Source organism: Eptesicus fuscus, chromosome 12 (assembly GCF_027574615.1).
Source record: "Eptesicus fuscus isolate TK198812 chromosome 12, DD_ASM_mEF_20220401, whole genome shotgun sequence".
Lineage (NCBI taxonomy): Eukaryota > Metazoa > Chordata > Mammalia > Chiroptera > Vespertilionidae > Eptesicus > Eptesicus fuscus.
This window is the reverse complement of record NC_072484.1, coordinates 47652286-47666600: the sequence shown is the minus strand read 5'-3', so window position 1 is coordinate 47666600 and position 14315 is coordinate 47652286. Positions and strand designations below refer to the sequence as shown.

General features: G+C 38.7%; 1 protein-coding gene across 9 annotated transcripts in view; it reads left to right on the top strand.

Moving 5' to 3' along the window:
• TMX3 (thioredoxin related transmembrane protein 3) overlaps window positions 1-14315 on the top strand; it is a 53842-nt gene that overhangs the window by 3080 nt on the left and 36447 nt on the right. For 7 of the 9 annotated variants that reach the window (XM_054723664.1, XM_054723670.1, XM_054723667.1 and 4 more), the window contains exons 3-6: window positions 1930-1969; window positions 4065-4188; window positions 12421-12466; window positions 13801-13881. In XM_054723664.1, coding sequence (XP_054579639.1) covers window positions 1930-1969; window positions 4065-4188; window positions 12421-12466; window positions 13801-13881 — 291 coding nt within the window. Of the gene's footprint in view, window positions 1-1929; window positions 1974-3107; window positions 3136-4064; window positions 4189-12420; window positions 12467-13800; window positions 13882-14315 lie in introns of those variants that run through there. The other 2 variants (XM_054723668.1, XM_054723666.1) reach the window with 2 other exon arrangements.

Genomic DNA, 14315 nt, shown 5'->3' with positions numbered 1-14315 from the left:
CCCGGCGGGCCGGATAAATGTCCTCGGCGGGCTGCACGTGGCCCGCGGGCTGTAGTTTGAGGACCCCTGATATAGTTAGTCCTGGGGCAGCCAAGGTGCCACTTGTCTGATTTTGCTGCTTTTCTGGGCCTGGATCGGAAATACAACTGAGGCCTAGATGTGAACTTTAGGGAGAAAAAGGCCAGGGGGTCTAAACAGCCTGACCAGTGATATGAAAGATCAGGGGTCCAAACTGTATTACCAGTGATATTCTAGGAGAGGGTAAGTTGCCCTGGGGGCATGGTTCTTGTTTTCCCAGGTTTGCCCCTAGGCATCTGGAGCTTTCTGTACCTGGCCCATTGTCCTTGCTCTGGGGGTCTGTAAACCTCCTCCTTTAGAATGGCCTGACAGCCATGACTTTAGCCATGAGTTTACCTGAGGAGGAGGAAGGGGAGATGAACAGGCATAGGCACCCAAAACCCTCACCTTCTTTAGATGGATGTTCTGTTGACTGACAGGTATGGCCCACCATCATGAGGGGTGCAATGTGTTCTACCTGCTGTGAATGCCCTGACCTACTGATGCCAGGGTTTCACAAGGACAGGTTTTTCTTGCTAGTTTGGTGTCTTCTCACACCAGCCCAATCCAAGATGGTATCTCAATTTCTGTCCTCTGTTGGACCCAGGAGGCAATCAGTTGCACCCCTGCTTGCTCTGGGGTAACAATTTATTTCCATGTTTAGCTGACAAGCCTGGTATGCTCCTCAGTTCCGTTTTCCTTTGTCAGCATAGAGGCCTGTGAAAATACAGCAGTGCTTATTTGCTAGGGCTGGAGGGAGGAGCGGGAGGTGGGAGAGCAGTGGGCAGATCATTTTATAGTCTGTCCCACTGCATCAAGCTGCAACGAGTTCGAAGGTACTCCACCATGCTTGGTGAAGGTTGGATGGTGTCCACACCCAATTCCATTCCAGTAAGTTAACCCAAAGGAGCCATCATTGACCCAGGCCCAAGGGCGGTCCAGGAGGTCACTGTATCTGGATCCCCATTGGACTAGAGGAGGCTCCTTGGATGTTATTCCTGAGAGGTGGAGGGGCACTCGGGAGACCTTTTCATGGAGTTGTAAGACTCCGGCTGGGCTCCTGTGCCTTTTCCACTATACCATAGAATCCAGGGTCTCCCTGTTAGCAGCATGATTGGAATTTCTGCTCATGAGCCAACTACTGCACTCAGCTGCCAAGGCCCAGCAACAGGCCAATAACTGCCTCTCAAAAACGTGCATCTTTCAGTCAACTTGGGGAGGATATAGATCCGTGGAAACTAGGAGAAGAGAGCCCTGATGGCCTGCTGGAGGGCTGCCAGGGTATCCTGCTAGTTGGGGCTCCACTCAAAGGCAGTGGCCTTTCTGATAACCTGGTAGATGGGTGCCATCAGGATCCCCACATGGGTTATATGACAGCATCAGTAGCTGATTGGGCCCATCAGTTCCTGGACCTCTTTTCTATTTGGGGGTTGGAAAGGGCAAGAAGGAGAGCAGTTATTCTCACAAAACTACATTGTTTACTCAGTGTAAAACCACTGAGTCACCATTATCGGTAGCTGAAATTCAAGTTCCCAGATGCCAACTAAGGGCAACCCAAGGCAGGCAAGCTTTCCCAGGATAGCCTCAGGTCTGCTGCATTAACTAACTCCAGGTGTGAATGGAGCAGAAGGCATAGGTGCTGAGCATGTGTCTGTGTTTCTACCAACTGCCACTTCATTACATCAGTTCTCTACTTTTATTATGATGTTTAATGGATAAGGTTTGGAGATCATTGAGTAAAACTTGCACATAAAAATTTATTAAAATAATTTGTTCCATGCCCCTATATTTATCAACTGATTATCCCCACCTGTTATTCAGTGGTAAAGTGGAAATATACAAAGACTTGTTTTCTTGTTTTTTGTTTTGTAGGTTTAAGGACAATCGAAAAGATGACATTTGGCTTGTAGATGTGAGTATGTAAATTTTTGTACTAATTAACCACCCCTACAATTTCAAACATTATTTTCTACTAGAGGCCTGGTGCATGGATTCATGCACCATTGGGGTCTCTCAGCCTGGCCTGCACCCTCGCAATCCAGGACCCCTCAGGGGGATGTCAGAGAGCTGATTTTGGCCCAATCCCTGCAGGCCCGGCCAGGAGACCCCACCGGTGCACAAATCCGTGCACCGGGCCTCTAGTATGCACATAAGATCTTTGGTTAATCTCTTTCTGCCCTCCCCCTTCCTCCTTTCCTCTGAGATTCATCAGTCTGTTCCATGTTTTCATGCCTGTGGTTTCTGCTCCTGTGCTGAGTGTCTGCCACCTGGTAGTCAGTGTGCATCATAGCTACTGGCTCGTCGGCCAGTCAGCTGGTTGGCTAATCACTTAGGCTTTCATATATATAGATTCTCTTCCACCCAAATATATACAGTTAGTACTGAGATATATTACTCAATTTGTTTTCTTAAGTAGTACTGTTTGGGTTTTTATATTAAAACTAGAGGCCAGTGCACTAAATTTGTGCACGGGGGGCGGAGGGGGTGTCCCCCTCAGCCCAGCCTGCACCCTCTCCAGTCCGGGACCCCTTAGGGGATGTCTGACTGCTGGTTTAGGACCGATCCCAGGGATCAGGCCTAAACCGGCAGTCGGACATCCCTCTCACAGTCCGGGACCGCTGGCTCCTAAGTGCTCGCCTGCCTGCCTGCCTGCCTGATTGCCCCTAACTGCCCTCCCCCCCCCCCCCCCCCGCCAGCCTGATCAACCCCAAACTGCCTCTGCCTGCGGCCTGGTCGGCCCCACCTGCCCCCCTCTGCCGGCCTGGTTGCCCATAACTTCCCCGTTCCCCCGCCGCCTCCACTGGCCTGGTCGCCCCTAACTGCCCCCCTTGCCGGCCTGGTCGCCTCACGCAGCCTGCTGTTCAGTCATTTGGTCGTCTTTCACTAACCCCGCTGCCAGCAGCCTGTTCATTCCCTCACTAATCCCCCTGCCGGCTTTGTCGCCCCATGCAGCCTGCTGTTCGGTCGCATATTCCTCTATTATTATATAAATGAACCTCAGAGCCTTAAGGTTCCTGGCAAGGAACTTGATTTTGATGAAGTTCTGATGAGGTTGGCTTGTGTATGAGGGAGATTATGGTATGATTTTTATTTCAGAATTCACTCTCCGTTTGTCATGTTATTCAAGAGACTGTATATATTAATCACTTGGCAGTCAAAATCATATTTCATCTTAATAGTAACAGTCAAATTTTCCTCATTTTCAAGTGTGGAATATATTCACACTTTATGGTGTTTGGAGTTCATTTTCACCTATCTCAGTAAAAGAGGAGAGTGGCAGCGGAAGAGACAGACTCACGGTTGCAGAGTGGACACTTAGTGAAGCCAGGCTGTGGGCACAAGGTTCACTGTGTATTTCTCCCTCTCTTTCATGCCTGTGTTTGAACATTGCCACAGTATAGTGTTCAAAAATAGATAAGTCCTCTTTCATGAAAGTACAGCAAGAATTTTGTTATACCATTTAACCTAACACCAGTTACCACCTCAGCCTGGATGATTCTAAAGAAGGAAGAACTGTGGTTTTAGTTTAATCAGCCTGACTTGTCCTTTGCCAAACCAGTCATCTTAATGGTTTTGCCTATTTTATCGATGGTTACTCTTAAACTAGTAAAGGCACCTACTGTGTTGGAATTTTTGTAGTAGAAATAGATTCAAATTTATCATTAACACCTAAGGGGTGTGCACATGATGTGTGTTGTATTTGGTGATCTCATTTTATACATAACATGGACATATCACTTACAAACAAAGATGCTTTTATTGTAAATCATGTATAAACAAATACATATATTCTTCATATGATTTAAAGTTTCCTTAAAATAATGTCAGTATTGAGAGGTATGCTTTATGTCTGTGTTTTATGTTAACCAATTTAAAAGTAATATTCTTTGTTTTGTCTAAAACAGATTATTATTAGATCATTTTATCAAAGAAATTCTTTAAAATTAAGGCTGATATCCACAGTACCACAGTATTTTAGTGATTGTTTTTGTTTATTTTTTAACAAGTTTTATGCACCATGGTGTGGTCATTGTAAAAAACTGGAGCCGATTTGGAATGAAGTTGGTCTTGAAATGAAAAGCATTGGTTCACCAGTTAAAGTTGGAAAGATGGATGCTACTTCCTATTCTAGTAAGCATTTACTCAGTTTACTTTTTAACTGTTAGCCTAATGAAACTGTATAAATTTGCAAAGCTGTATTCAAGGTAGGAGGAAGAAATACATGTTTTTTTTGCTCATGTGAAATTAAAGTTATCTTAATTTAAGACTATGCTTTGTGAGTTAAATGAATTAACCATTGAATGTGTAATATGAAATATGTTAATCTTAAGCCTATTGGAGATGTGTAAGCTGTTGTTTCTATTTTGAGCCCACTTGAGATAATTTGTGACTTGAGGCAGCTATAGAATTTGAGCACTAACCTATTGATATTGGTGTGTGAATTAAGAATGAGAGTTTGTTGTTTGAGTAGTGTGAGACGGCATGGCCGAGGAATAAATGGGAATATGAAGGATGAGTTGAGTTAGGATACATGCAAGTGAGGGTCAGGAAAGTATTCACTTTAGAGAGAGTATTAGAGCAAAATCATAGAGTTGGAAATGAGTTTACTGAATGCGTACCAGAGAATAGACTGGCGTTGGCAGACTATGGCCCATGGGCGAAATCTGGCCACTACAGTATCTGATTTTGTAAATGGAGCTCTACTGGAACACAGCACACTGGTTTGTATACTATTATCTGTGGTTGTCTTCATGTTCAGTTAGCACAGTGAGTGGTTGTAACAGAGACCGTATCCCCCACAGAGCCCAAACATTTATTTTATGGCCCTGTACAGAAAAAGTTTACCAATGCCTGTCTTAAAGGATTTGGGAAAAGACAAAATTAAGTTTAGAGATGTATGAGACATCATAGAAATTTGGAAAGAGGATGGCTTCAGAGAACAGATTCTGGCTCTGCTGTGTATATGCTTTATTTAGATATGCTTTTGCTGTACAGCACCAGCAAAGTGTCTTAGCACCTCTAACTTCAATTTCCACACAGGTACATTATTTTTGTAAGGCCTCTTTTAGTGATTATTTTGAGATTTCAATGATGGAGCACCTGTAAAGTCTCTTGTACTATTCAATAAATGTAGGTTCCTTTTTCCTTTAATTAGTGAAGAAAGTGGAAGTATGTAATGAGTAATTCATTTTAGAAAATCAGGGTTATACTCTGGATACAATTTTGGAACAAGAAACACCTATGTTTTCATCCTAACTCTTCCATGTCCTGCTTTTGTGGCTTTGGGGAAGTACTTAATCTCTTCATTTCAGTTTTCTTGTCTATAAATGGAAGAGTAATAATCCTCTAGGTTATGGTTGTATTGATATTTCATATTCAAAACCCTTACCACAATAGCTACTACATACAAGGTGCCAAGAGGTAATTCCAGATTTTAAGGGTCCCTCATGTAAGACAAAGGGTTTTAGGTTTTATTGCTAGTCAATTAAGAGGCAATACATGTTTTTGAGAAGGCCAATGGCTTGCTACATGTAGGAAGGAAAGAAGAGTAGAGACAAGAAAACCATCTAAGTTGACTTGTGTGCATCTTGGTGCAGGATGCTGGGAGCCTTGACTTGAGTGGTTAGCAGTGGAGTAAAGAGGAAACAGTAATTCTTAGAGACATTTTCAAGGGTGAAAATACAGATGTGACAGATTAGCTCTGTGATATAAAGAAAAACAAAAATAATAGTATAGGATACTTAGCAGAGTTACTGAACTGGTTATGTGGAAAATAATACTAAATTGAAATTTGTAATGCATTTTCATGTTAGCAGCTATTTTGAATTTGTGGTATTTTGCTTTATTGATGTTTAGGAATAGGGAATTAGAGTACATGTAAGATGTTTGTGCTGGAATTATTGAGTCACACAAATGAATTGTTGAAACTTTGAGAGAAGAGATCAGTGGTAGGAAGTTACTGTAGAGACAGACTAATATGCTTGAATTGGTATTTCTTGAAATAAGCTTTTAAAAAAGTTTAAGAAGTTACTCCTTTCAACTGTTGCTCATGAAAGTAAATTATTGTTTCTATACTCTTATGTTGATTAGACATGCATGTAAATATATATTCTTCATATAGTCATTCATTCATGGTCACTCAGTCAATATTTGGTTTGTCAAGCCTGTACTGGTCTGTAGAAATTAAACAAGAACCAAAACAAATCCTTCTTGTCCTGGAAATGCTTACAGTTAAATGGAGGGAGAGAGATGAACAAACTAACAAGTGCAATAAAGTCATAAACATGCCACATTCTGTGATCCTTTGAATCATTCAGTGGAGTAATAAAGTAATGTGTAAAGGAATATGGGAGTATAAAGATAATGAGAAAAATAGTACCTATAAATCAGTAAACATCTTAATGGAGAACTTCTCATGTGATGCTGCAGTGATAACAGTTTATATTATGTCAGAAATTCACATCTAATTCATTAGCTTATTATTCAGTATTTATTAAGTGCTCTGTGTTCACTATTAAGTGTCATGAGAATCAGAGAAAAATAGCTAATACTTCTTTCTGAGTAACTTAGAGAAGAAAGTATTTTAATTGCTGCTACTAAAAGCAATTTTCTTATACGTCTTAAGACTTCATATATAGTTTGTAGCTTTTTAAATACTATATGATGGGACTTTTTTTTTTCATTTCATTTTCATAAACCATTAAACGTTTAAATTTTGCCTCTGATCTTAAGATAGTTAGATTTTATTTGTTCACTTAGCATTGTGTAATATGTTATGTTGAATTAATTGGAGGAAAAATCTCGCCAGAGGTTACAATGTGTGAAACGTAGACATTTAACACATTATCTGAAGCAAACCTCTAGCTTTAGGAAAAGGGACTGGGAACTGGTGTGTCCTGAGGACTGCCCTCTGCCAGGCACTGTGGTAGATGCTTCATTCATTTTCTGTCCTTGACTCCTTGGATATTCAATACTAAATCTCCACTTCTCTCCCAACCAGCACACAACCTGTGCATGCTGAGGCTTGCTTGTAGATTCTGTGACTGCTTGACTCATACAAACATAGCTTATTGAAAAGTCATTCTTTTGTTGCAGTGCTGTAGAGTAAGCATCCATTCAACAAGTATTTAATGAGCACTTACCATGTTTCAGGATATGACAGACACATTCTAGGCATTGGTGATACATGAGTGAGCAAAACAGACAGAAGTCTCTACTCTCACTGAATTTATATTCTAGTGGGAGAGACAAATAGTAACCAGTAAACATATGTATGTTGAATGGGACTATTTAGTGTTTGATGTCAGTGATGGATGCATTTTTCATTTTATTATAGAATCAAGGAGCTGTTTTATGTGCTATGAAGAAAGAGAAATTTATCTTTGTAGTATGTAAAAAAAAAGTTGATAAGTATTCAAGAATTATTATCTAGAGATTACAAATATATTTTTTGCATATAATTCTTTAAGTTTCCTTAAATACTTTAGGGCAACTCCAGTGCAGGCAGTTTAGTAGAGCTTAGAATCAAGGAGGTAAAGAAATTGAATTTGTTTTCCCAAGCTAGCTGCCAACATGATTCCATGTCTTAACTCTAGGACACTAACAGATTGGCTGTTTCATGGGTAGCTCTTCCATCCCCCTAGGTGGCTTTTCAGGCAGTCACAGAGCCAGTGTTTCTGTGTGTAGTCTGCATACTACCTACATTAGGGTTACTTGGGGTGCTCATATAAACTCAGATTCCAAAGGCCACACCAGCTCTACCGACTGAAAATCTCTGAGATTGGGTCATGAGAATCTGTATTTTTACATGAACTTCAGGTGATTGTGCTGCACACTTAAGCAGGGGAATCACAAAGTTAAGTATTTTGATGGATAGTTATTTATAGAACTTTGTTTTGAGTGGGATAGGATTATTCAGTGGCCAACTATAGAATATCTCATAGAATATTTGTGAGGGTAGCTTATTTCTCAGTCATGCACATACTTGCAGTGAGTGGAAGCAAATGCCATTACACTCAGTCCAGCAAATCTCGGTATAGAATTCTTGAACTAGAGAAATTTGAACTATCATGATTTATTCTGCCCAGTGGTTTTGTACCAAAATTTTTTTGATGCATGGTGTCAACTAATAGTACTATAACCAAATAACATTTAAAAGTTGTATAATGTCCAATGTGAATTCATATATGTATTTTGGCTTCTCTCTTCATACATATCCCTTCAACAATGAGTGCTAAAAATGTGTCTTGTATGGAATTTAAAATAGTTATAATGTTAGCTGCAATGATGTATTGATTTTTATTATGAAACCACTGAAATTCTGTTTATTCCTCAACCTAAACTGAGGAATTGTGACAGTTGTAAGATAAAGTTCATATTTTACCTCTCTCTGATTTATAAACTTACAATGACATTTGGCCAATAACATTTGTATTCTGATTCCTTGTTCACAGATTATATTTGCGAACAGTGATATTTGGGGCCAAATAATTCTTTCTTTGGAGGGAGGAGTTCCTAAAGCATCCCTGATCTTTACCCACTAGATATCAGTAACATTGTCCCCTTATTCCCAAGTTGTGGCCACCAAATATGTCTCCAGACATTGCTCAGTGGCTCCTAGAGGTCAACCCTCCCCCCGAATTGAGAACCATTGCTGTATTTTATTCCCTTTCATGTCAGACACATAGTGACACTAAATGCTAAGAAAAACAGCATTTTTGAGCTGAAAAGGACTTTACATTAAGTTCAGCTCTTTACTTCTCCTCTCTCCCATTGTGTAGATGAAGTAATGGAAGATAATTTGCAGTGAAATGACTTTGAGTGATTTCAGTCACTGAATTTAGAGGTAGAATTAGGCCCAGAATCCAAGATCACCATGAATCCACCACCAAGCTTGTCTGTCCCTTCAAGTTATCATTTCAAAGAGAAAACAAAAAAAAGAGGTTTCACATTTCCCCTCAATTATGATTATTTAAAATGACAAGACTTCAGGGGAAGTTATTCATGTTACAAAATGGATTCTTGACTTTGTAAAGGAATTAATCTTAGATTTCTATACAAACTATTCTCTAATAATGAAACCAACAAAAATGTAAATTAAAGCCAGTTATGAGTTTTCTACACATGCTAATGCTTATTAATATCATCTGTACATAGAATTATCAGCAGATAATTATGTAACAGTGAAGTCAGGATCAAGAATAGAAAGGAAATGGACCTAGCATTTGAGGATCTCTGTGTGCCAGATTCTCTGTTAGATTCTTTTTTACTTGTGTTCTTATGGTAAAGTCGCACTCATAACCCTACAAGATGAGTGGTATCTTCAGATGGGGAAGCAATCAGAGAATTTAACACATTGCGGACCAGTAGTTTTATTGCTAGCTTTACCCAGTGGCCAGATAAGTTTCTACTGAATGAGTACCAAAACCGTTTTACATAAATGTTAAAGGCACACTTTAAAATTAAATAACCATTGCATTTTGAAGTTATTTATTACATAACTTACAAGCTAATATCTTTTTAAAGTATGATACTTTGTAAAACACTGTGTAATGTGAAGTGAGAATTCTCGTGATCCATCCGCAATTTGTTAATAAATTATTCAGAGCTGCGCAGATGATAAATGAAGTTGGGATGCTAACCTGGGTCATTATATGTCTATAACTCATGCTTTGCTTGTGTGCTTTTATAAATTATACAACCATTTTCCTCAAGGGAAACTTAAGTTTGAAGTTTTAGGAAACTGTCAATTGAAATTCTATCAGGAATAAAGGTATGTTCAAGGAGCAAAGGGACTGCAGAGTGGGTGGTATCATACATCTCCAGCTTATAGATAGGAAACACTGAGGTAAGGGAAATGAAGTGATGGGGTTAAATTTCTCTGAAACCTATTGTGAGAAACAACACCAAGTTACAGAATACCACCACTATATTTTCTCATTTAATTGCATTTTCAGTTTTATTTATAAATAAATTTTACACTACGTTGTATAAGGAGTTGCTAGGGGAATGTGCCCTCTGCTCAATCAATTATGCTAATCTTTACCTTTGGCAGTTTTTAATGAGCTTTGGGTGAAGGTGATAAGGGCTTGTATTTACCTGCCTTAATTTGGGATGAGAAGCATTAAGAACATACTTTACTCACATAATGTCCCCAAAATCATTTCTTTTTAAAATTTATTTTATATATTGATTTGTAGAGGAAGGGAGAAACATCGATTTGCTATTTCACTTTTTTATGCATTTATTGGTTGATTCTTATATGTGCCCTGACTGAATATTGAAGCCGAAACCTTGGCTCTAATAAACTGAGCAACCCAGTCAGGGCCTCCCCTAAACCGGCAGTTGGACATCCCTCTTACAATCCAGGACTGCTGGTTCCCGACTGCTCGCCTGCCTGCCTGCCTGCCTGCCTGATTGGCCCTAACCGCTTCTGTCTGCCAGCCTGATCACTCCCTAATCACTCCCTTGCCAGCCTGATCAACACCTAACTGCTCCCCTGCCGGCCCGATCACCCCCAACTGCTCTCCCCTGCCGGCCCGATCATCCCAAACTGTCCTCCCCTGCTGGCCCGGTTGCCCCTAACTGCCCTCCCTTGCCAGCCCGGTCACCCCCAACTGCCCTCCCCTGCTGGCCTGGTTGCTTCTAACTGCCCTCCCCTGCCGGCCTGGTCGCCCCCAACTGCCCTCCCCTGCCGGCCATCTTGTAGCGGCCATCTTGTGACCACATGGTGGCAGCCATCTTGTGCGATGGCATGATGGTCAATTTGCATATTACCTCTTTATTATATAGGATAGTCTGTTAACAGAATAGTTATTTTTTCTTTAATGTTCTAGTTGCCTTGAATCTGTGAAGGATTAGTATTAATTTACTATCATAATTTCTGTAATTCTTACAACCTTGAGTCTATTCTTTGCTTGTACTTGTTACTATTTCTTCTTTCCTTTAAAAAGATGCTACGGTAGCAAATCTCATTTGAACTTGAGGAGATATATATATATATATATATATATATATATATGGAGATATATATATATATATATATATGGAGATATATATATATATATACATATATATATATATACATATATATATATATATGTATATGTATATATATATAATATGCTAAGTGTCCCCTTGGGAGTTCGACTGGGAGACTGGGAGTTCGATCACTTGCTATGATGTGCGCTGACCACCAGAGGGCGGCACAAAACGAAGGAAGGCCCCAGCCCGCAGCTGCTAGGGATCCTACCCATGCACGAATTTCATGCATTGGGCCTCTCGTTTCTGAATAATCTTTGTGTCAATTGGAATTATTCTAGGTTATTACAAAAGCAGAAACTTCTAAAACCTTGTGGATAAAGTTGATTTTAAATCATATACTGACTATAGAAATTAAATAAATAATTTTGCAGATATGACCATGTTTTTAAAAGTAAAATGCAATGCAGTTCTTTTAAGACTCAGAAAGCTTTGAAGGAAGAGATGGGCCCTCCCCCTGCACCTTTTGTTAAAGAAATATTTGTGCTGGAAAGGAAGTCAAATGAGAAGTGAGACTTTATTTATATGTGTTTATTTATATACTAGAGGCCCGGTGCACGGATTAGTGCACATTGAAAGGAAATTAATTAGAAGGTGGCCAGCGGGGCGGGACTGGGCGAGATGGGCCGGACTCACCCTGGAGCCAACCTCCCATGGTCCTTTCCCGACTGTCCGCACCTGGGGTGGTGCTGGAGCTTGAAGGGTGTCTGTGGAGTGAGCAGGGTCCCTCTGGCAGGTGGGGTCCCTCAGCCTGGCCTGCAGGTATCGGGTCGAAACCGGCTTTCCGACATCCCCTGAGAGGTCCCAGATTGGGAGAGGGAGGTTCTCTGGTGACACCCCCCCGGAATCGGGCTCCCTCTTCTCTGGTTCCGGGTGCGTCACCCGAGAACCGCAGCTGCCAAGTCACTGCAGCTCAGCAGCTCCTGCGTTGAGCATCTGCCCCCTGGTGGTCATTATGTGTCATAGCTACCGGTCTAATGGTCGGATGGTTGCTTAGGCTTTTATATATATAGATTTTAAAACAAGACTATCTTTTAAAATAAGTACTTTAGAGTCAAAATTTTAACTATTCTTTTGGCACTTATTTCTTATTTTGTCATAGGATTTTGTGTAGGGTGTAGGTTAGATTGTTAAGTAATTATTTTGTATGAGAATGTCATGTTTTTCTTTTTGTGAGTTTATATTCTCTTTAGAGGTAAAACACCATATCTATATAAGTTTGTATAAACATATTTATATGTTTTTTTAAGTAAAAAGGCTCATTTATGACCTAGTTTCTCATTTTTAAAAAAATTTAGAATTTTTATTCTTTTTCTTATCAAGGCATTGCTTCAGAGTTTGGAGTTCGAGGTTATCCAACAATTAAGCTGTAAGTTGAGTGTTGTATGTTTATATGTGTATTTTTATTAGTTCACTCTACTTACATTTTATTAGATTAAGTCCTAGTACTTTCCATGGAGGAGTTAAGGTTTGGGTTCAATAGTTCTTTCCAGGGGCAGGATTTGATCAAAGGAGAGGGACTGCATCTTTATGCTTGTTTTTGTATTTAAGTGAATGTGCTGTTTACTAAAGGCTGATTCATTAAACGAGATTTGACTGTGACAGGCACTGTACAGGACAAGGTATGTAGTCCTAGTTATAGAAGGTCTTTTACCCTTGAGCAGCTCCAGAGTGTATTCTACTTTATCATGTGATTCCTGTCTCCTAACAAATTTTACTTTCTATAATTATAAAGGATATTTTATTAGAGTGAAAGAAACAAAGAGGATCAAATTTATAGATTTTAATTGTAATCTGTAGGTGTTGATCAAGTCTAACATATAGTGTATATGTTGGAAGAAATGGGGTAATAATTCTAAAGGGCTTATTTTATAATTATCATTTTACTAAATTTTCCAGGCATTTCATTCAGTCCTTAATTTGATAATATGGGGAGTTGAATTGTTTTAAAACATATTTTTATAATGAAGTAAGTTTTTATTTCACTATTTTAAAAATTCAAATTTCAAAAATTGAGTAATTTTATTTTTTTTATTCTTGCGTTTTGTGTTGATCTCCCACCTTCCTCACTTTTTAAATGTTTGCTAAACCTCTTTTACTTTCTTGTGTTAAGTAGATTATCCTTTCCATTCTTTAATTATAGATATTCTGTTGTGCTTTCTTTTTAATTTTTTTTTAATTCTATGTTGGACACATAATTCATTGGCAGGCTTTTAGAAATTATCTAATTTTCTATAAAAGATGTTTTTATGCACTGCTTTACTCTATAACCTTGGAGCACCTTTCAAGTTACTATGGTATTGTAGTGCTTAAAATTCGTTTTATCACTACCAAAGTACTATTAATTCCCTGGCCTTTTACTTGCCTTTAAAAAGAGAAAACAGTGAGAATTATAATGCTTTGACCATGAATGTGTAGATTATTCATTATTTAGAAGACATAGGTGCAATGCAACTATCAAATACACAGTAAATTATTTTCATGTAATTTTAACAAAATACAGCCTTTTTCTTTATATTTGGAGTTGCTGGTCCCCTGAAGCCAGTCGTCTACTATATTTTATGTGGTTATGCTATTTCTTCTCCATGTTTCCATTTACTATTTTTATATACTGTAATTTTATATAATAATACTGATTGATTACCATTAAATATTAAAATAGTTGAAATAATCCAAGCTTTTTTCTTTTGTTTTCTTTTTAAGATTAAAAGGGGACTTGGCATATAATTATAGAGGACCACGAACTAAAGATGATATTATTGAGTTTGCTCACAGAGTATCTGGGTAAGTTTTTACTAGGAAAGACTTTTAATATATGGTATCAATATTTGAAAATTAAATTATTCTTATAGATCATTATTGAAGGACTTAACCTGAATAAAATTTATCTACTTATTTATGAGAGAAGGTAGGGTTACATAGGATATGCAAAAAGATTCTTTAAAAAATGACAGGGGGGTAGGGCTGTGATACTTGTTAATCTCACATTTAAATTTATTTACAGTATTGAAGAATTTTTCTCCCAATTTTTAATTGATTTTCAAAATTTGATTACTTTAACTTTTATATTATTATAATTTTGCTTTTCTGCTACCTGGCTTACATCGTTTTGTTTTTATTGCTACCTGATTTTAAAGTTTTACAAGAAACCTCACAATATTATTGTTCTGAATAGACTTGGGCTTTTAATCCCTAGGCTGTGATGATGAAAATGCTTT